This window comes from Hyperoodon ampullatus (genome assembly GCF_949752795.1).
Source record: "Hyperoodon ampullatus genome assembly, chromosome: 18".
In the NCBI taxonomy this organism is placed as follows: Eukaryota; Metazoa; Chordata; class Mammalia; order Artiodactyla; family Ziphiidae; genus Hyperoodon; species Hyperoodon ampullatus.
The window spans coordinates 53,673,732-53,687,338 of NC_136931.1; the positions used below are offsets into that span (position 1 = coordinate 53,673,732).

General features: G+C 48.0%; 1 protein-coding gene across 1 annotated transcript in view; it reads right to left on the reverse strand.

Moving 5' to 3' along the window:
* NOVA2 (NOVA alternative splicing regulator 2) overlaps positions 1–13,607 on the reverse strand; it is a gene marked incomplete at both ends in the record, with an annotated part of 77,032 nt that overhangs the window by 51,866 nt on the left and 11,559 nt on the right. The window contains 2 exons of the mRNA XM_079724115.1: positions 2–313; positions 10,144–10,310. Of these exons, the coding sequence (XP_079580241.1) occupies positions 2–313; positions 10,144–10,310 (479 nt within the window). The remainder of the gene's footprint in view (position 1; positions 314–10,143; positions 10,311–13,607) is intronic.

The window sequence follows — 13,607 nt, forward strand, 5'->3', positions numbered from 1 at the left end:
CATCAGCGGGGCTGGCGTATGGCGAGCCGGTGGGGTTGGAGTTGGCCACGGGGCCAGCCACGTTGGCGTAGCTGATATTCAGGCAGCTGCTGCTCTGGGGATCTTCCTGTACCTTCTGCACGATGGCGCTCACGGCCTTGTGCACCTGCTCCGGTTCGCCGCTGACCGTCACCACGCGCTCCTGCAGGTTGATGCCCTCCGGCTTCTGGGACAGCTGCACCCAAGCACCCGACTGTTCCATCACAGCTTTCACTGTTGCGCCCCCCTTGCCGATGATGAGGCCCGCCGTGCTGTTGGGGACGATCAGCTTGGCCTGCGTGGGGAGCCAGAGGGAGGGTCTTTAGGGGGGGTAATCGGACACTGAAGGGCAACATTAGCCTAAGACTGGCCATCTCAAGTCATTTCCCACCCCTGCGCACGCCCCCTTGATATGCACCAGTATGATTCTACTGGTTAGAAATATTGAAATAGTTCCATATTCATTGGTAAAAAAAAAGGAGCTAGTACTCCATCTCTCCTTAGTAGCCTCTCAGCCACCCTGTTCCTGGGACCCCTGGGACCTCCCTTCCATCCGGCACCTAGAAGCTGAATGACTAACCCAGTGGGAACCCTCCAGGACCCCTCTCCAATCTTGCACTGGTGCCCATGTCCTTCTATATCATTAAGTACTCCGACTCCCAGCCCCAGAAAAGGCATCATTAGTCTCGCTTTGCAGATGAGCCACTTGAGGCCTAAGAGGTGAAGGGACTTGCCCCAAGGTCACCCAGACAGCGAAGGAACTGAAATCGGGCCTCGTGGATTCCTGCTCCATTGTGCTTTCCACCCTATGACGTGGTCGCCTCGCTTAAGCTCTTCATTGTTATGAGCTGAATTGCTGTCCCCTCCCACCCCAATTCACATGTTGAAGTCATAACCCCTAATACCTCAGAATATGATTGTATATGGAGATAGGGTCTTTAAAGAGGCATTTAAGGTTAAGTGAGGTCATTAGGGTGGACCCTAATCCAATATGGTTGGTGTCCTTATAAGAAGAGGAGATTAGGACACAGACACACACATGTGAAGACAGAGAGGGGGAGCTCCCTGGTGGCCTAGTGGTTAGGATTCCAGGCTTTCACTGCCGTGGCCCAGGTTCAATCGCTGGTCAGGGAACTGAGATCTCGCAAGCTGTGCGGCACGGGCCCCCCGCCTCGCAAAAAAAAAGACAGAGAGACAATGGCTATGTACAAGCCAAGGACAGAGGCCTCAGAAGAAACCAGCACTGCCGATGCCTTGAGTTCAGATTTCTAGCCTCCAGAATTGTGAGAAAATGAGTTTCTGCTGTTTAAGCCACCCAGTTCGTGGTACTTTGTTATGACAGCTCTAGCAATCTAATATAGTTGTCTTATCTGCAAAATGATGATTAAAAAGCTTACATCAGAGAAGATGGAGAAAATTGGTCACTTACATATGAGGGTCCCCCTTCTCAGTTGTAGAGCAGCCCATCCTTTGCAGCTACAAATTGGATCATTTTTTAATAAATTTTTTTTTTTTTTTATTTTTGGCTGCTTTGGGTCCTCATCGCTGTGCGCGGGCTTTCTTTTAGTTGTGGCGAGCGGGGGCTACTCTTCGTTGTGGTGCGTGGGCTTCTCATTGCCATGACTTCTCTTGTTGCGGAGCACGGGCTCTAGGTGCGCAGGCTTCAGTAGTTGTGGCACGTGGGCGCAGTAGTTGTGGCATGCAGACTGTAGAGCGCAGGCTCAGTAGTTGTGGTGCACGGGCTTAGCTGTTCCGTGGCATGTGGGATCTTCCCGGACCAGGGCTCGAACCCATGTCCCCTGCATTGGCAGGCGGATTCTTAACCACTGCGCCACCAGGGAAGCCCCCGTATCAATCCTGAGTCCAGTGGGGATATTTCAAAACCAAATGTCTCCTTTCACATCTCCAAGAGCATTTTTACACACAAATTCCTCCTTCTCAATCCTTCTCGCGTCCCCTCAGACCTGTGGATTCTACCCTCTGAAGCTTTCATCTCTGCCTCTCCTATCCACCCCCAAGCCAGACCCTGGGGGTGTTAGGAAAATTGTGGGAGTGGTTTTGGTTGTCTGCAATAACTGGGGACAGATGCGGGCATTCAGTGGGCAGGGGCAGGGATGTTTGCACCCGTAATGTGAGTCAGTTCCTCACAATGAAGAACAGTCCCAGGTCCTGTACGACTTTTGAATGTCCCCCTGGACATTCATGTTGGTGAGAAGTCTGTTTATAAATCTCGCAGCCAGAACTGAGCCCCATGATACATGTAAGTACCAAGTATTTTTTTCGTTTGCACGGTTTTAAGATCTACTGAAATTTCCAGGGATGTAACTACTGGTAAATCAAGGGAAGATTGTACTTTATTTTGTTTTGAATTTTACCAAGAGTCGTTCATCATTTTAGAAAACCATGACATCATGCAAGCTATTATATATAGAATGGATAAACAGAAAGGTCCTACTGTATAGCACAGGGAACTATATTCAATATCCTGTCATAAACCATAATGGAAAAGAATATAAAAGGGAATGTATATATATGTATAACTGAATCACTTTGCTGTACAGCAGAAATTAACACAACACTGTAAATCAACTACACTTCAATTAAAAAAAAGAAAACCATGACATCAGTAGTAACGCCTGTATCATTTAAGTCTCCAATACTACACTGTCTCACTCAGGCCACGTTAGGTGTGAGCAGCTGACTATTTCATTATTTATTCTACTGTGGCCCTGGCTGAGTATTTACATATTAAAATTCACCTTATTTTGTAACAAATAACCTTCCTTTCATCTCTCCTTTATTTGAAAGTCTTATGGGATACAGAAAATGTACATCCGTACAATGGAATATTATTTGGCAATCAATTTAAATGAAATGAAGGATTGATGCATGCTGCAACGTGGATGAGCCTAGAAAATATTATGCTGCGTGAACGAAGTAAGGCACAACAGACCACATATTGTATAATTCCATTTATATGAATGTTCAGAATAGGCAAATCTATAGAGACAAAGTAGATTAGTGGTGGCTTAGGGGCTGGGGTGGGGAGAGCTGGGAGGATTGAGGGGTGATAGCTAAGGGGATCAAGGTTTCCTTTTGAGGAAATGAAATGTTCTAAAATTGATTGTGGTGAGGGATGCCGGACTCTGAATATAATAAAGCTGTGGAACTGCACACTTTAAATGGGTCAAATGTATTTATGTGAATTATATCTCAATAAAATTGTTAAAAATCTTATAGGGCTTCCCTGGTGGTGCAGTGGTTAAGAATCCGCCTGCCAATGCAGGGGACAACAGGTTCGAGCCCTGGTCTGGGACGATGCCACATGCCACAGAGCAACTAAGCCCGTGCGCCACAACTACTGAGCCTGAGCTCTAGAGCCCGCGAGCCACAACTACTGAGCCCGTGTGCCACAACTACTGAAGCCCATGCACCTAGAGCCCGTGCTCCCCAATGAGAAGCCCCTGCTCGCCGCAACTAGAGAAAGCCCATGCAGCAACGAAGACCCAACGCAGCCAAAAATAAATCAATAAAATTTAAAAAATCTTATAGATGTACATTTTTAAAATTAATTAATTAATTAATTAATTAATTAATTTATTTATTTTTGGCTGCGTTGGGTCTTCGTTGCTGCGCGCGAGCTTTCTCTACTCTTCCTTGCGATGCGCGGGCTTCTCATTGCGGTGGCTTCTCTTGTGGAGCACAGGCTCTAGGCGCATGGGCTTCAGTAGTTTTGGCACGTGGGCTTCAGTAGTTGTGGCTCACGAGCTCTAGAGCGTAGGCTCAGTAGTTGTGGCACACGGGCTTAGTTGCTCCGCGGCATGTGGGATCTTCCTGGACCAGGGCTCGAACCCGTGTCCCCTGCATTGGCAGGCGGATTCTTAACTACTGTGCCACCAGGGAAGCCCCAGATATGTTTTTTATTTATACAAATAGATATATTATGTATATAATTTCAGAGAGTAAAGTGGGCACAGGAAAATATTTGTAGGAGAAAGGGGACATTGGTTCCCTTCAAACAGGCAAACAGGGCTGAGAAGCACTGCTCTGACATGCTCTGTTCCCTGTTGATCTCTCTGACTTCACTCTTCCCTCCTCCTTGCTGACTCCACTGCACACACACCAGACTCCCTGCTGTTCCTCCAACTTGCCAAGCTCTGCCCAGACTCAGGGACTTTGCACCTTCTGTTCCCTCACCTGGAATGCTTTTCCCCAGAAAAGACGGCTCGCCCCTCTCTTCATTCATTGCACAAATGCACCTCCCCAGAAAGGCCTTCCCTGACCACCTGATTATCAAAGCTTGTCTGTGTTTATTTTGCATCTCCAGCATGGATACCTCCAGACTCCTAACTGCTAACCTCACATCTCTAGTATGATGTTGAGTGGACGCCTCAAACTTAAAATCCAAAACGGAACTCCTCATCTTCCTCCTCACATGTGTTTCTGCCATGGTGTTCCTCATTTCAGCACATGGAAATGCACCCTTCCACTACCCAGTCCCAACCCTTAGAAGTCCTCTCTTTCCTTTACACTCAGCATCCAATCAGTAATTCTGTTGGCTCTACCTTCAAAAATATATCCTAGACTATGCTAGATTAAAAGAGATTAAGGGGGTGTAACAACCAAATGCAACGCATGAACATTGACTGAATCTTTAATAAAAATACTTTATAGATATAAAAGATATTTGGGGGTAATCTGAATATGGACTTTTTATTAAATAATATGAATTCAGTGTTAACTTTTATAAGTGTGATAATAGTAATATAAAAACATAGGAGGGCTTCCCTGGTGGCGCAGTAGTTGAGGGTCCGCCTGCCGATGCAGGGGTCATGGGTTCGTGCCCCGGTCCGGGAAGATCCCACATGCCACGGAGCGGCTGGGCCCGTGAGCCATGGCCTCTGAGCCTGCGCGTCCGGAGCCTGTGCTCCGCAACGGGAGAGGCCACAACAGTGAGAGGCCCGCGTACTGCACACACACACAAAAAAAACATAGGAGACTGTCCTTGTTCTTGGGAGACATACACTGAAGTATTTAGAGGTGAAGAGTCATGAGATCTACAACTTATTTTCAAATAGATCAACAAAAAAACAAACAAAAAACCAACGTGTGTGTGTGTGTGTGTGTGTGTGTAGAGATAAAATATGTGTTAACAATTGGTGAATCTAAGTGCAGTGTATAGGGAGTTGATTGTAACGTTCTTTAAACATTTTCCAAATGAAAAGTTAAGAGAAAAAAAGGCCCCAATACTTCCTTTTTCTCTGTCTTTTCTTCATAATACTTTTCACTCTCTGACATCCTATACATTTTATTTATTTACTTATTTTCTGATTCTCCAGGGAAGAATTTAAGATCCACAAGGGTAGAGATTTGTGTCTATATTGTTTACTGCTGGGTTCTCAGTGCCTAGAGGAATGCCTGGCACATACTCAGCCAAGAGTGGGTGAAAGAATGGATGGATGAAAGAATGGATGATGAGATGCCCAAAGGACCAAGCAGGAATGGGACTGGGTGTAGGCAGCCAGGTGCATCTCACCTGGTGGTGGTGGTGGTCTCTGTGCGTGTGTGATATTCAAATTCAGCCTGATATGAGTTTTACAGATTAACTGGCAATTCTGACCTGTAAAATGTGAAGCGTCCTAGTTTTTAAATGTTGGTAACCACTTCAAAACGTCTAAGAACCACTGTGTAGCAGCCAGACCACCAGTTTGCAGTCCGTTGCACACAAATCCCTGAAAAGCTGCCCTGGACTCTGGAGGCACCTGCTCAGGTTCAGATCCTGGCTCCACCACTGATTCTGGGCAAGGGACCTAATCTTTTGGAAACTCAGTTTTCTCTTCCATAAAATGGGGATATTCATACCTCTTCCATAGGATTACTGTGAGGTCTAACAGAGATCATGCATGAAATGATGAGCTTGAAATTCAAGCATGGCCACAATTAGCCAGAACTGAGTATGGCTGCCCTCCAGATGACACATATTGCCTACCTCTGCCAGGTTACACCAGACTACCTCCCCTCAGTCATGTTTCTGCTTGGTCCCCATGGGCATGTCATCACCCATTCGTTCAAACAAGCAACATTTGCTGAGCACCTACTATGTGCCAAGCATTGGATGCCATGAGAACAGGCAATTAATATGTGCCCATAGTAGGTACACATGAAATGGTTGTTGTCATTGTTATCCCCATGGGCGGACCTGGATTTAAATCCCACATCGGTGGTACAGCCACTTTGGAAAACAGTCTGGCAGTTCTTCAAAAAGTTAAACGTAGATTTATCATATGACCTACAAATTCCACCCTAGGTATATACCCAAGAGAACTGAAAACATACATCCACACATATGTTCATTAGCAGCATTATTCATAATAGCTAAAAGGTAGAAACACCCCAAATTTCTATCAATTGATGAATAGACAAAATGTGGTATATCCATACAGTGAAATATTATTTGGCCATAAAAAGGAATGAAGTTTTGTTATATGCTACAGTATGGATGAATCTTTTAAAAAAATTTTTTTTTCGCCACATCACTCGGCTTGTGGGGATCTTAGTTCCCTGACCAGGGACTGAGCCCATGCCCTCAGCAGTGAAAGCGTGGAGTCCTAACCATTGGACTGCCAGGGAATTCCCAGTATGGATGAATCTTGAAGACATTAGGCTAAGGGAAAGAAGCCAGACTCAAAATGCCACAGAAATATCATTCAATCTATATAAACTATTCAGAATAGGGAAATCCATAGACACTAAAAGTAGATTAATGGTGGAAAGGGGCCGGGGCAGAGGCACTGGGGGAATGGAAAATGACCGTTAATGGCTATGGGGCTTTTTTGGGGCTGGTGAAAATGTTTTAGAATTACATAGTGGTGATCAACGCACAACTCTGTGAATATACTGAAACCACTGAATTACACACTTTAAAATGGTGAACTTTACAGTATGTGAATTATATCTCAATACAGCTGTTATTTTAAAGAAATCATTGGAAAAAAAGAAGTCTGACAAGTCAAGGGGATAGAACAGAAAAATGTACAAAACCAGGCCTAAGGGTAAAGAGGTATTTAGTATGTGATACAGCATTTCAGAGCAATGGGGGAAGGATGCAGTCTTTTCATCCAAGGAACTGTGTTCGCCAAGAAATGGTGAAAGCAAATGCCTTCACCTCTCTGTGCTTCCGTTTCCTCATCTCTGACATTGACATTACCACAGCTACTCTATACAATTATTGAGAATATTCAATGACTAAAATGTTCCCTTAGTGCCTGGCACATGGGAAGCCCTCAGAAAACAGTAGCTGCCTTCATGACAGGCCCAGATTGCAAGACCACAGCATCTTAGATCTGCACACGCAGTTCTATAGAATCTTGGATGTTAGAACAGTAGACTGTTAGAATAATACATGTCTAGAATCTTGGAGTCACAGAGCCATAAAATTGTAGGTGTCTTAAAGCCAGAAAGACCTCAGAGACCATCTGCCTCAGAGATTTACAAGTCTGGAGATTAAAAAATAATAATAATAACAACAACAATAACAGCAGCAGCCACTAACAGTGCTTACCATGTGCCAGGCACTTTTTAAAATACTTTCATATAGTAACTAACTTAATTTTAGCAACAACCCTACAAGGTAGGTACTCTTATTATCACTCTTTATAGATTGGAAAACGGAGGCACAGAGAGGTTAAGTAACTTGCCTAAGGTCACACAGATAGTGACCAGTAGAGCCAGGATCTGATCCCAGGCCAGAGTCCATATTCAGATCCCCACGCCTTCTCCCCAGAAACTCTGATTCAGTGGCTCCAGGCCACGACTCAGGAATCTGTGTTTTAAGCTACCCAGATGACTCAGATACCAGCCAGGGCTGAGAATCACCGATCTAGCCCAGAGGTGGCAAACAGGTGATGCTCAGCCCATAGCCAGCCCACAGCCACACAGTGTTTTAAAAACTGAGCCAACCTTGAAAAATCAGTTGATTTAAATTTTTTTTTTCTTTTTTTTGCTGTACGCGGGCCTCTCACTGCTGTGGCCTCTCCCGTTGCGGAGCACAGGCTCCGGACGCGCAGGCTCAGCGGCCATGGCTCACGGGCCTAGCTGCTCCGTGGCATGTGGGATCTTCCCGGATCGGGGCACGAACCCGTGTCCCCTGCATCGGCAGGCGGACTCTCAACCGCTGCGCCACCAGGGAAGCCCCTAAAATATTTTTTGACTTCTCTGGAAAAATGGGGAAGATGTAATACTCTGTCCCCATTCCCAAATGGCGAGAAACAAGTGAAGCTGAATAGCAGCTGCCCCCTTTAGGGATGGCATGATATCTCTATGTTGAGTCCACAATCCTCAATCCTTTATGTTCCTTTTCTGAATCCTGGAGGCATTTCAATTTATAATCCCTGGTTTGGCCCAGCTTCCCCACTGTAAAGAAAGGGAAACTGAGGCATGCAGAAGGGAAAAAGACTCAGAGCAACACAGCAAGTCCAAGGCAGAAAGGGAATAGACCTGCCTCCTGACTCAAAAATCCCATAATAACGACAACGGCGAACATTTTTTGAGAACTTTCTATGCATTAGGCGTACATGATAAGTGCTCTTCAAATGTTACTGAACACTAGCCACTACCCTTAAGTAGGTACCATAATAAATCTCATTTTACATGGAGAAATCAAGTCACCTGCTCAAGGTCACACAGGTAAGAAGTATCAGAGGAAAATTCAACTCAACAACTGATTCCAGAGCCTGAGCCTTCAGCCATTATCTCTCTCATTCTTTGGAGCCCCGGAGTAATAAGGCAGAGGAAAAAGTCCTGGTTCTGTAACCTTTCGACTCCGCTATTTCAGAGTTCCTGTGGCTTAGGTGGTGGAGAGGGAGGCTCAGGCACAGATGGTGCTGACCCCGTTTTCCCTGCAACATGTACGAACTCTTGATGAACCCTGAGCCCCTAGTGGCCACGACCAAGGCGGAGGGAAGAGGCAACATCCTCGCCTCCCTGCAAACTGCGGGTAAGCTGTGGCCTGCTGGTGGAAAGGGGTTTGGGAGAGGCCTGGCAGGGCGCGAGGAGCAGAGATGCTTCAGCACCAAGGACAGCAGCCGCGCGCCAAGCCCCAAGCCCGCAGTCTTTGGGGGGAACGCTCCGCTCCGAAGCATTCTTCCAGAGCTTTCTGCCCACTGTTTCCCCACGAGCTCAGAGAAACCCAGACCCGTGGTCTCCCCCACCTCAGGGCAAAAAAGAATTCCCGGGAATTCCAGCTTCCTTTTACCGAGGCCCTCTCTCTTGTCTTTGCTTTTAGGCAGACGTTAAGGAACCCTCACAAGTGGCCTGTCCGCCTGCCCGGATCATCTCGCCCCTGTGCATCGTGTGCACGTGTATACAGGAGCGGAGAAGGGGAGAGAAAATGGGGAGTTTACTGCAGCCAATCCCGTGCTCTCTTCCTCCTTGGCCCTCTATGCAGTCAGGACCGTGCTGCCAGGGGCTTTGCAGCAAGCCCACCTGCCCAGTGTGCATGGTGGTCTTGGCAACGGGAGAGGCCCAGGAAGCGATCGGTCAGGCCCTTGCCACTCCCCGACACCATGGCTTCCCGGTAACTGAGGCAACAGAGAGGCTCTGCCCTCCTCCTTCCATCCCTCCTTGAGAGGGCTGTGTAGGAGAGGGACCTGCCCCCGCCCAATGAAACACCTTTTCTCCAAAATGGTGGCTACTCCTATTCAGTAATTAATGGAGAGAGGGAGTACCGGAGGCTGTTTCTAAAATTTTCTGCCTGTGGATGGGGGTGTCACTGAGGTTACTTCCGGTGAGAACAGGAAGTGGGAAGCAGGTGGTTTTGAGAGACAATGGGAAGATGTGGAAGAGAGAAGAGGATGTGGAGAATCCTAGGAAGGAGGAATAACTAAGGGGGTCTGGGTCAGGTTCTCCCAGACCTTCACTCTCTTTCTGAATCAAATCACTCTAAGAGGTCTGGAGCCCTTAAGCTGATTCTCTAACAATACTACTAACCACTACCACATATCTGACTGGTAAATGTTTTATAGCCATTATCCCATTGAACCCCCATCACAATCCAGCGACGTGGAAGAAGTGTTTTCTCTCAAACCCCACCAGCTTTACAGAGACTCAGCCTCTGCCCCTGCTAACCTGCTTGGCTCTGTCAGGATTCATTGTGGTTTGGGGTTGAAGGATATTGACCACCTCGGGCTTGGTCATCGCTTGTGGGATTTCTCGGACCTTCTCGGCAATAAAGCTGTGCACAGCATTCAAGGCCTCTGCTGTGCCCTGTACCAGGCATACTCGCTCTGTGGTTCCTGTCGAGCAAAGAAGAGAGAGGGCACACTCATCAGACAGGAAGGGGAGCATTCCTGAGAGACAGGCCCCATTTAATGGAAGGAGAAGACTGAGGTCCAGAGAGCAGACCTCACTGGCCCCAGGTCACTTGGTAAGCCTGGGCAAGCTGGCATGGGCTCCCAGACCAGGATGGGTAGCTGGGAGAATGAGTGGAATCCCTGTTTTATTATCTGCACTTCCTCTCCCTCCCTTAAAACAACCCCAGGGGATGCAAGAATGATGCTTAAGTACTTTGCTATGCCCACAGCAGCCCTGGGCAAGGGAGACGGGGCTCAGCTGCCTCTTCCCAGTCCTTGCTGGCTCTCTCGGTTGCTTTGGCAACCATTCACTCACTCCCCCCTCCCCACCTTCTCGAAGCGGAGAGCTCAGGCCTGCAACGGTTGCCACAGTAACTGGAACCCCCTTATCGGTGTGGCTGGCTGGGTCCTCAGCCCACCCCCAGGGGGACTAGGGATGAGGCCCCGTTGCCATGGCAACCCCTGAAAGCCTGCAGCGACGGCCTCTGGGCTTTTGGAGAGGATGGGGAAGGGCTGGGGGATGGGGGAGACAGCAGAGAGGCCTGAGTGCCTGCCTGGACCCACCAGATGGAGGGCTGAGGGGTGGGGGGAGGGCAAGGCTGTGGAGAGGGGAGAGCAGAGTGGGGCAAAGGCAACTCATGGAAGAGTGGAGACGGGGGGATGGAGAAAGCAGGGTGAGGTGGGTGCCTCTGCTGGCGATTCTCCAGATATTGGCTGTGGTTCTGACCTGGGCATCCTTACTATGTGTATTGGGGGTGGGCAGCCGGCAGAAGAGACACTAATTCTGGGTGATGCTGGGATATATGTGTATGGGAGAGAGACTCTGGGTAACACTGACTGACCAGTGTGAGTACATCTGTGAGGCTGTTTGGGTGAGTGGTGTGTGTGTGCATGTGTATACTTGGGCAGGACTGGCTCAGCTATCTTTACGTGTGTGTGTGTGTGTGTGTGCGCGTGTGTAAAAGAGCAGGAGAGACAGAGATACAAACAGACTGTGTGACATAGTGATTCCAGTAAAGACGTTTGTGTGTACTTTTGTGTGGGGGGAAAGACTTTGGGTGTCGCTGTGATGTTCAAGGTTATGTACACTATTTGTGAGACTGAGCTGGGTGTGCCCAAGGGTTTGAGAGTAAGAAACAAAGAATCCCAGGAAGTGGCATTGAGGCTGTATGATCAATGTATAGCACTTGGAGACTGTATGACTCTGTGTGTGTGTGTGTGTGTGTGTGTGTGTGTGTGTAAGGGAAAGAGATATCCAGACACCCCTAGGTGTTCAAAAGACTACTTGGATGAGTGGTATGTGGAATGCACATATATGTGTAAGGGTGCGTGTATAGGAAACAGGCAAGACTCTGTGACTGATGTGTGTGAACATGAGGAAGAGAAAGAGACCAACAGGCAGACCCAGGGGTCAGTATGTAAGACTGTTTGGAGGACTGATGTATTTGTGTGTGTGTCTGAGTGTCTGAATTACAGCCAGACAAAGAAGACCCCACCAAGCCTGGCCGGGGTGAAGCTGTGAGTGCCTGGCTGATTTGGACATATTAGGTGTGTAGGGTGTGTGTGTGTGTCTCTTCCCAGGTGGGACTCTCTCTGCAGGACCAGTAAATTCCCTGGGTCTGTAAAAGGTCCTGAGTGTGTGCCAGGCTCCGTGTGCCTGTGTGTCTGGGACACTTGGGGGTGAGTGTCTGGTGTCCTGAGGGCATTCCAGGGTGGCACGCTAGTGTTACCACCCTGACCCCTTGCTTGCCATCTCTCAGCCTGGCAAGCGAGTCTCGCCATGTGTCTGAGTGTCACTGTCTTGGGTCACTGGTGTAGTTGACATCCCCCATCTCCTTTGGGCCGCTGTTCCTCACTCTTACTCCCCTCCACCCCAGAACAATGGCTTGGTCTGAGCCAAGCGTGAGTCAGCGTGCAGGCTGCCTCCGTCTGGGTGTAAATAGGAAAGGGTGTGGGTCAGGGTGGGAACTAGGGGGTGGGGTGGCCCCAGGGAGAGCCTGACTGAAGTGGCCCAGCTCTCCATCTCTGGGAGGCTTCCTTCCAGCTCAGGGAGTCTGTGATCTCACAGACTTGTAGTTCTTAACCAGGGTCCACAGGGGCTTTGGGGGACTCAGTTAAACCCTGAAAGAATATCTAATAATAACAGCTGGTGCTTACATAACACCAATCCCCAGGCACCATTCTAAGCACTTTATATGTATTTGTTCACTTTAATACATGAGGCAGGCAATATTACTATTCTTGATTTACTGCTAAGGACACTAAGGCACAGAGGTCTGGGATTTGTCCAAGTTCACTCAGCCAGTAGTGAAAGATCAGGGTTTTGAACCCAGGTGTCTGGCTTCAGAGTCTGGGCTTTTAACCATTGAGCCACCCTGTGCTAAATTTGGGGTGGGTGGAGTGTGTGTGTGTGTGTGTGTGTGTGGTGGGGAGAGGCATACAATGACTGCAATTCTGCTTTTGTATTTTTGATGGTAAAAAAGAATATGTATCAATTTATTAAGTAGTCACTTAAGATTTTGCACTTGGCTGCAGAGATATTATAAATCAATAAAAAAATTTAAAATGTGTATGTGTCCGTTTTTCTTCTGGGGCTAGGGTCCAGGGCTTCAGGCAGCTCCTCAAAATCAGGAGGAGTTTTAGAATCACTAGAATGTCTGGTGAGCTACACAGAAGACTGTGTGGCTTTCGGCAGGTACCTGCCTCCTCTGGGTCTAAGTTTCTCCATGTATGACCTGGAAGGATTGAATGTGGGGCTTGGGGTTTCTGTATCAAGGAAGGGACACCCTTTGTGTGTGCTACCCCTCTCTTTGGGTAAAGGCCAGGTAGGTTTTTGTTTCATGGAGTAGACACGTGTGTGTGTGTGTGTGTGTGTGTGTGTGTGAGAGAGAGAGAGAGAGAGAGACAGAGAGAGAGACAGAGAGAGACAGAACCAACTAGGCCCAGAGGACCCTTTCAATTTCCCTATTATCAGTTCTCACCTGTCCTTTCACCAGCCACACTGAACAAACTAACCCCCACCCCCAGCCTTTGAACATGCTCTTTCATCTCCCTGGAGCACCCTTCACTGCTCCTTACCTAGCGCACTCTTATTATTCTGGCCTCCTCCTCCAGGAAGCCCTTCCTGATCTCCTCAGGCTGGGTCGGGTGCCCTGTCTGGGCTCCCTCCATCCTCTGGGTTTCCCTGTCCCAGCCCTGACCACTCTAGGTCATCAATGGTGTTTGGTTTATCTCCCCTAC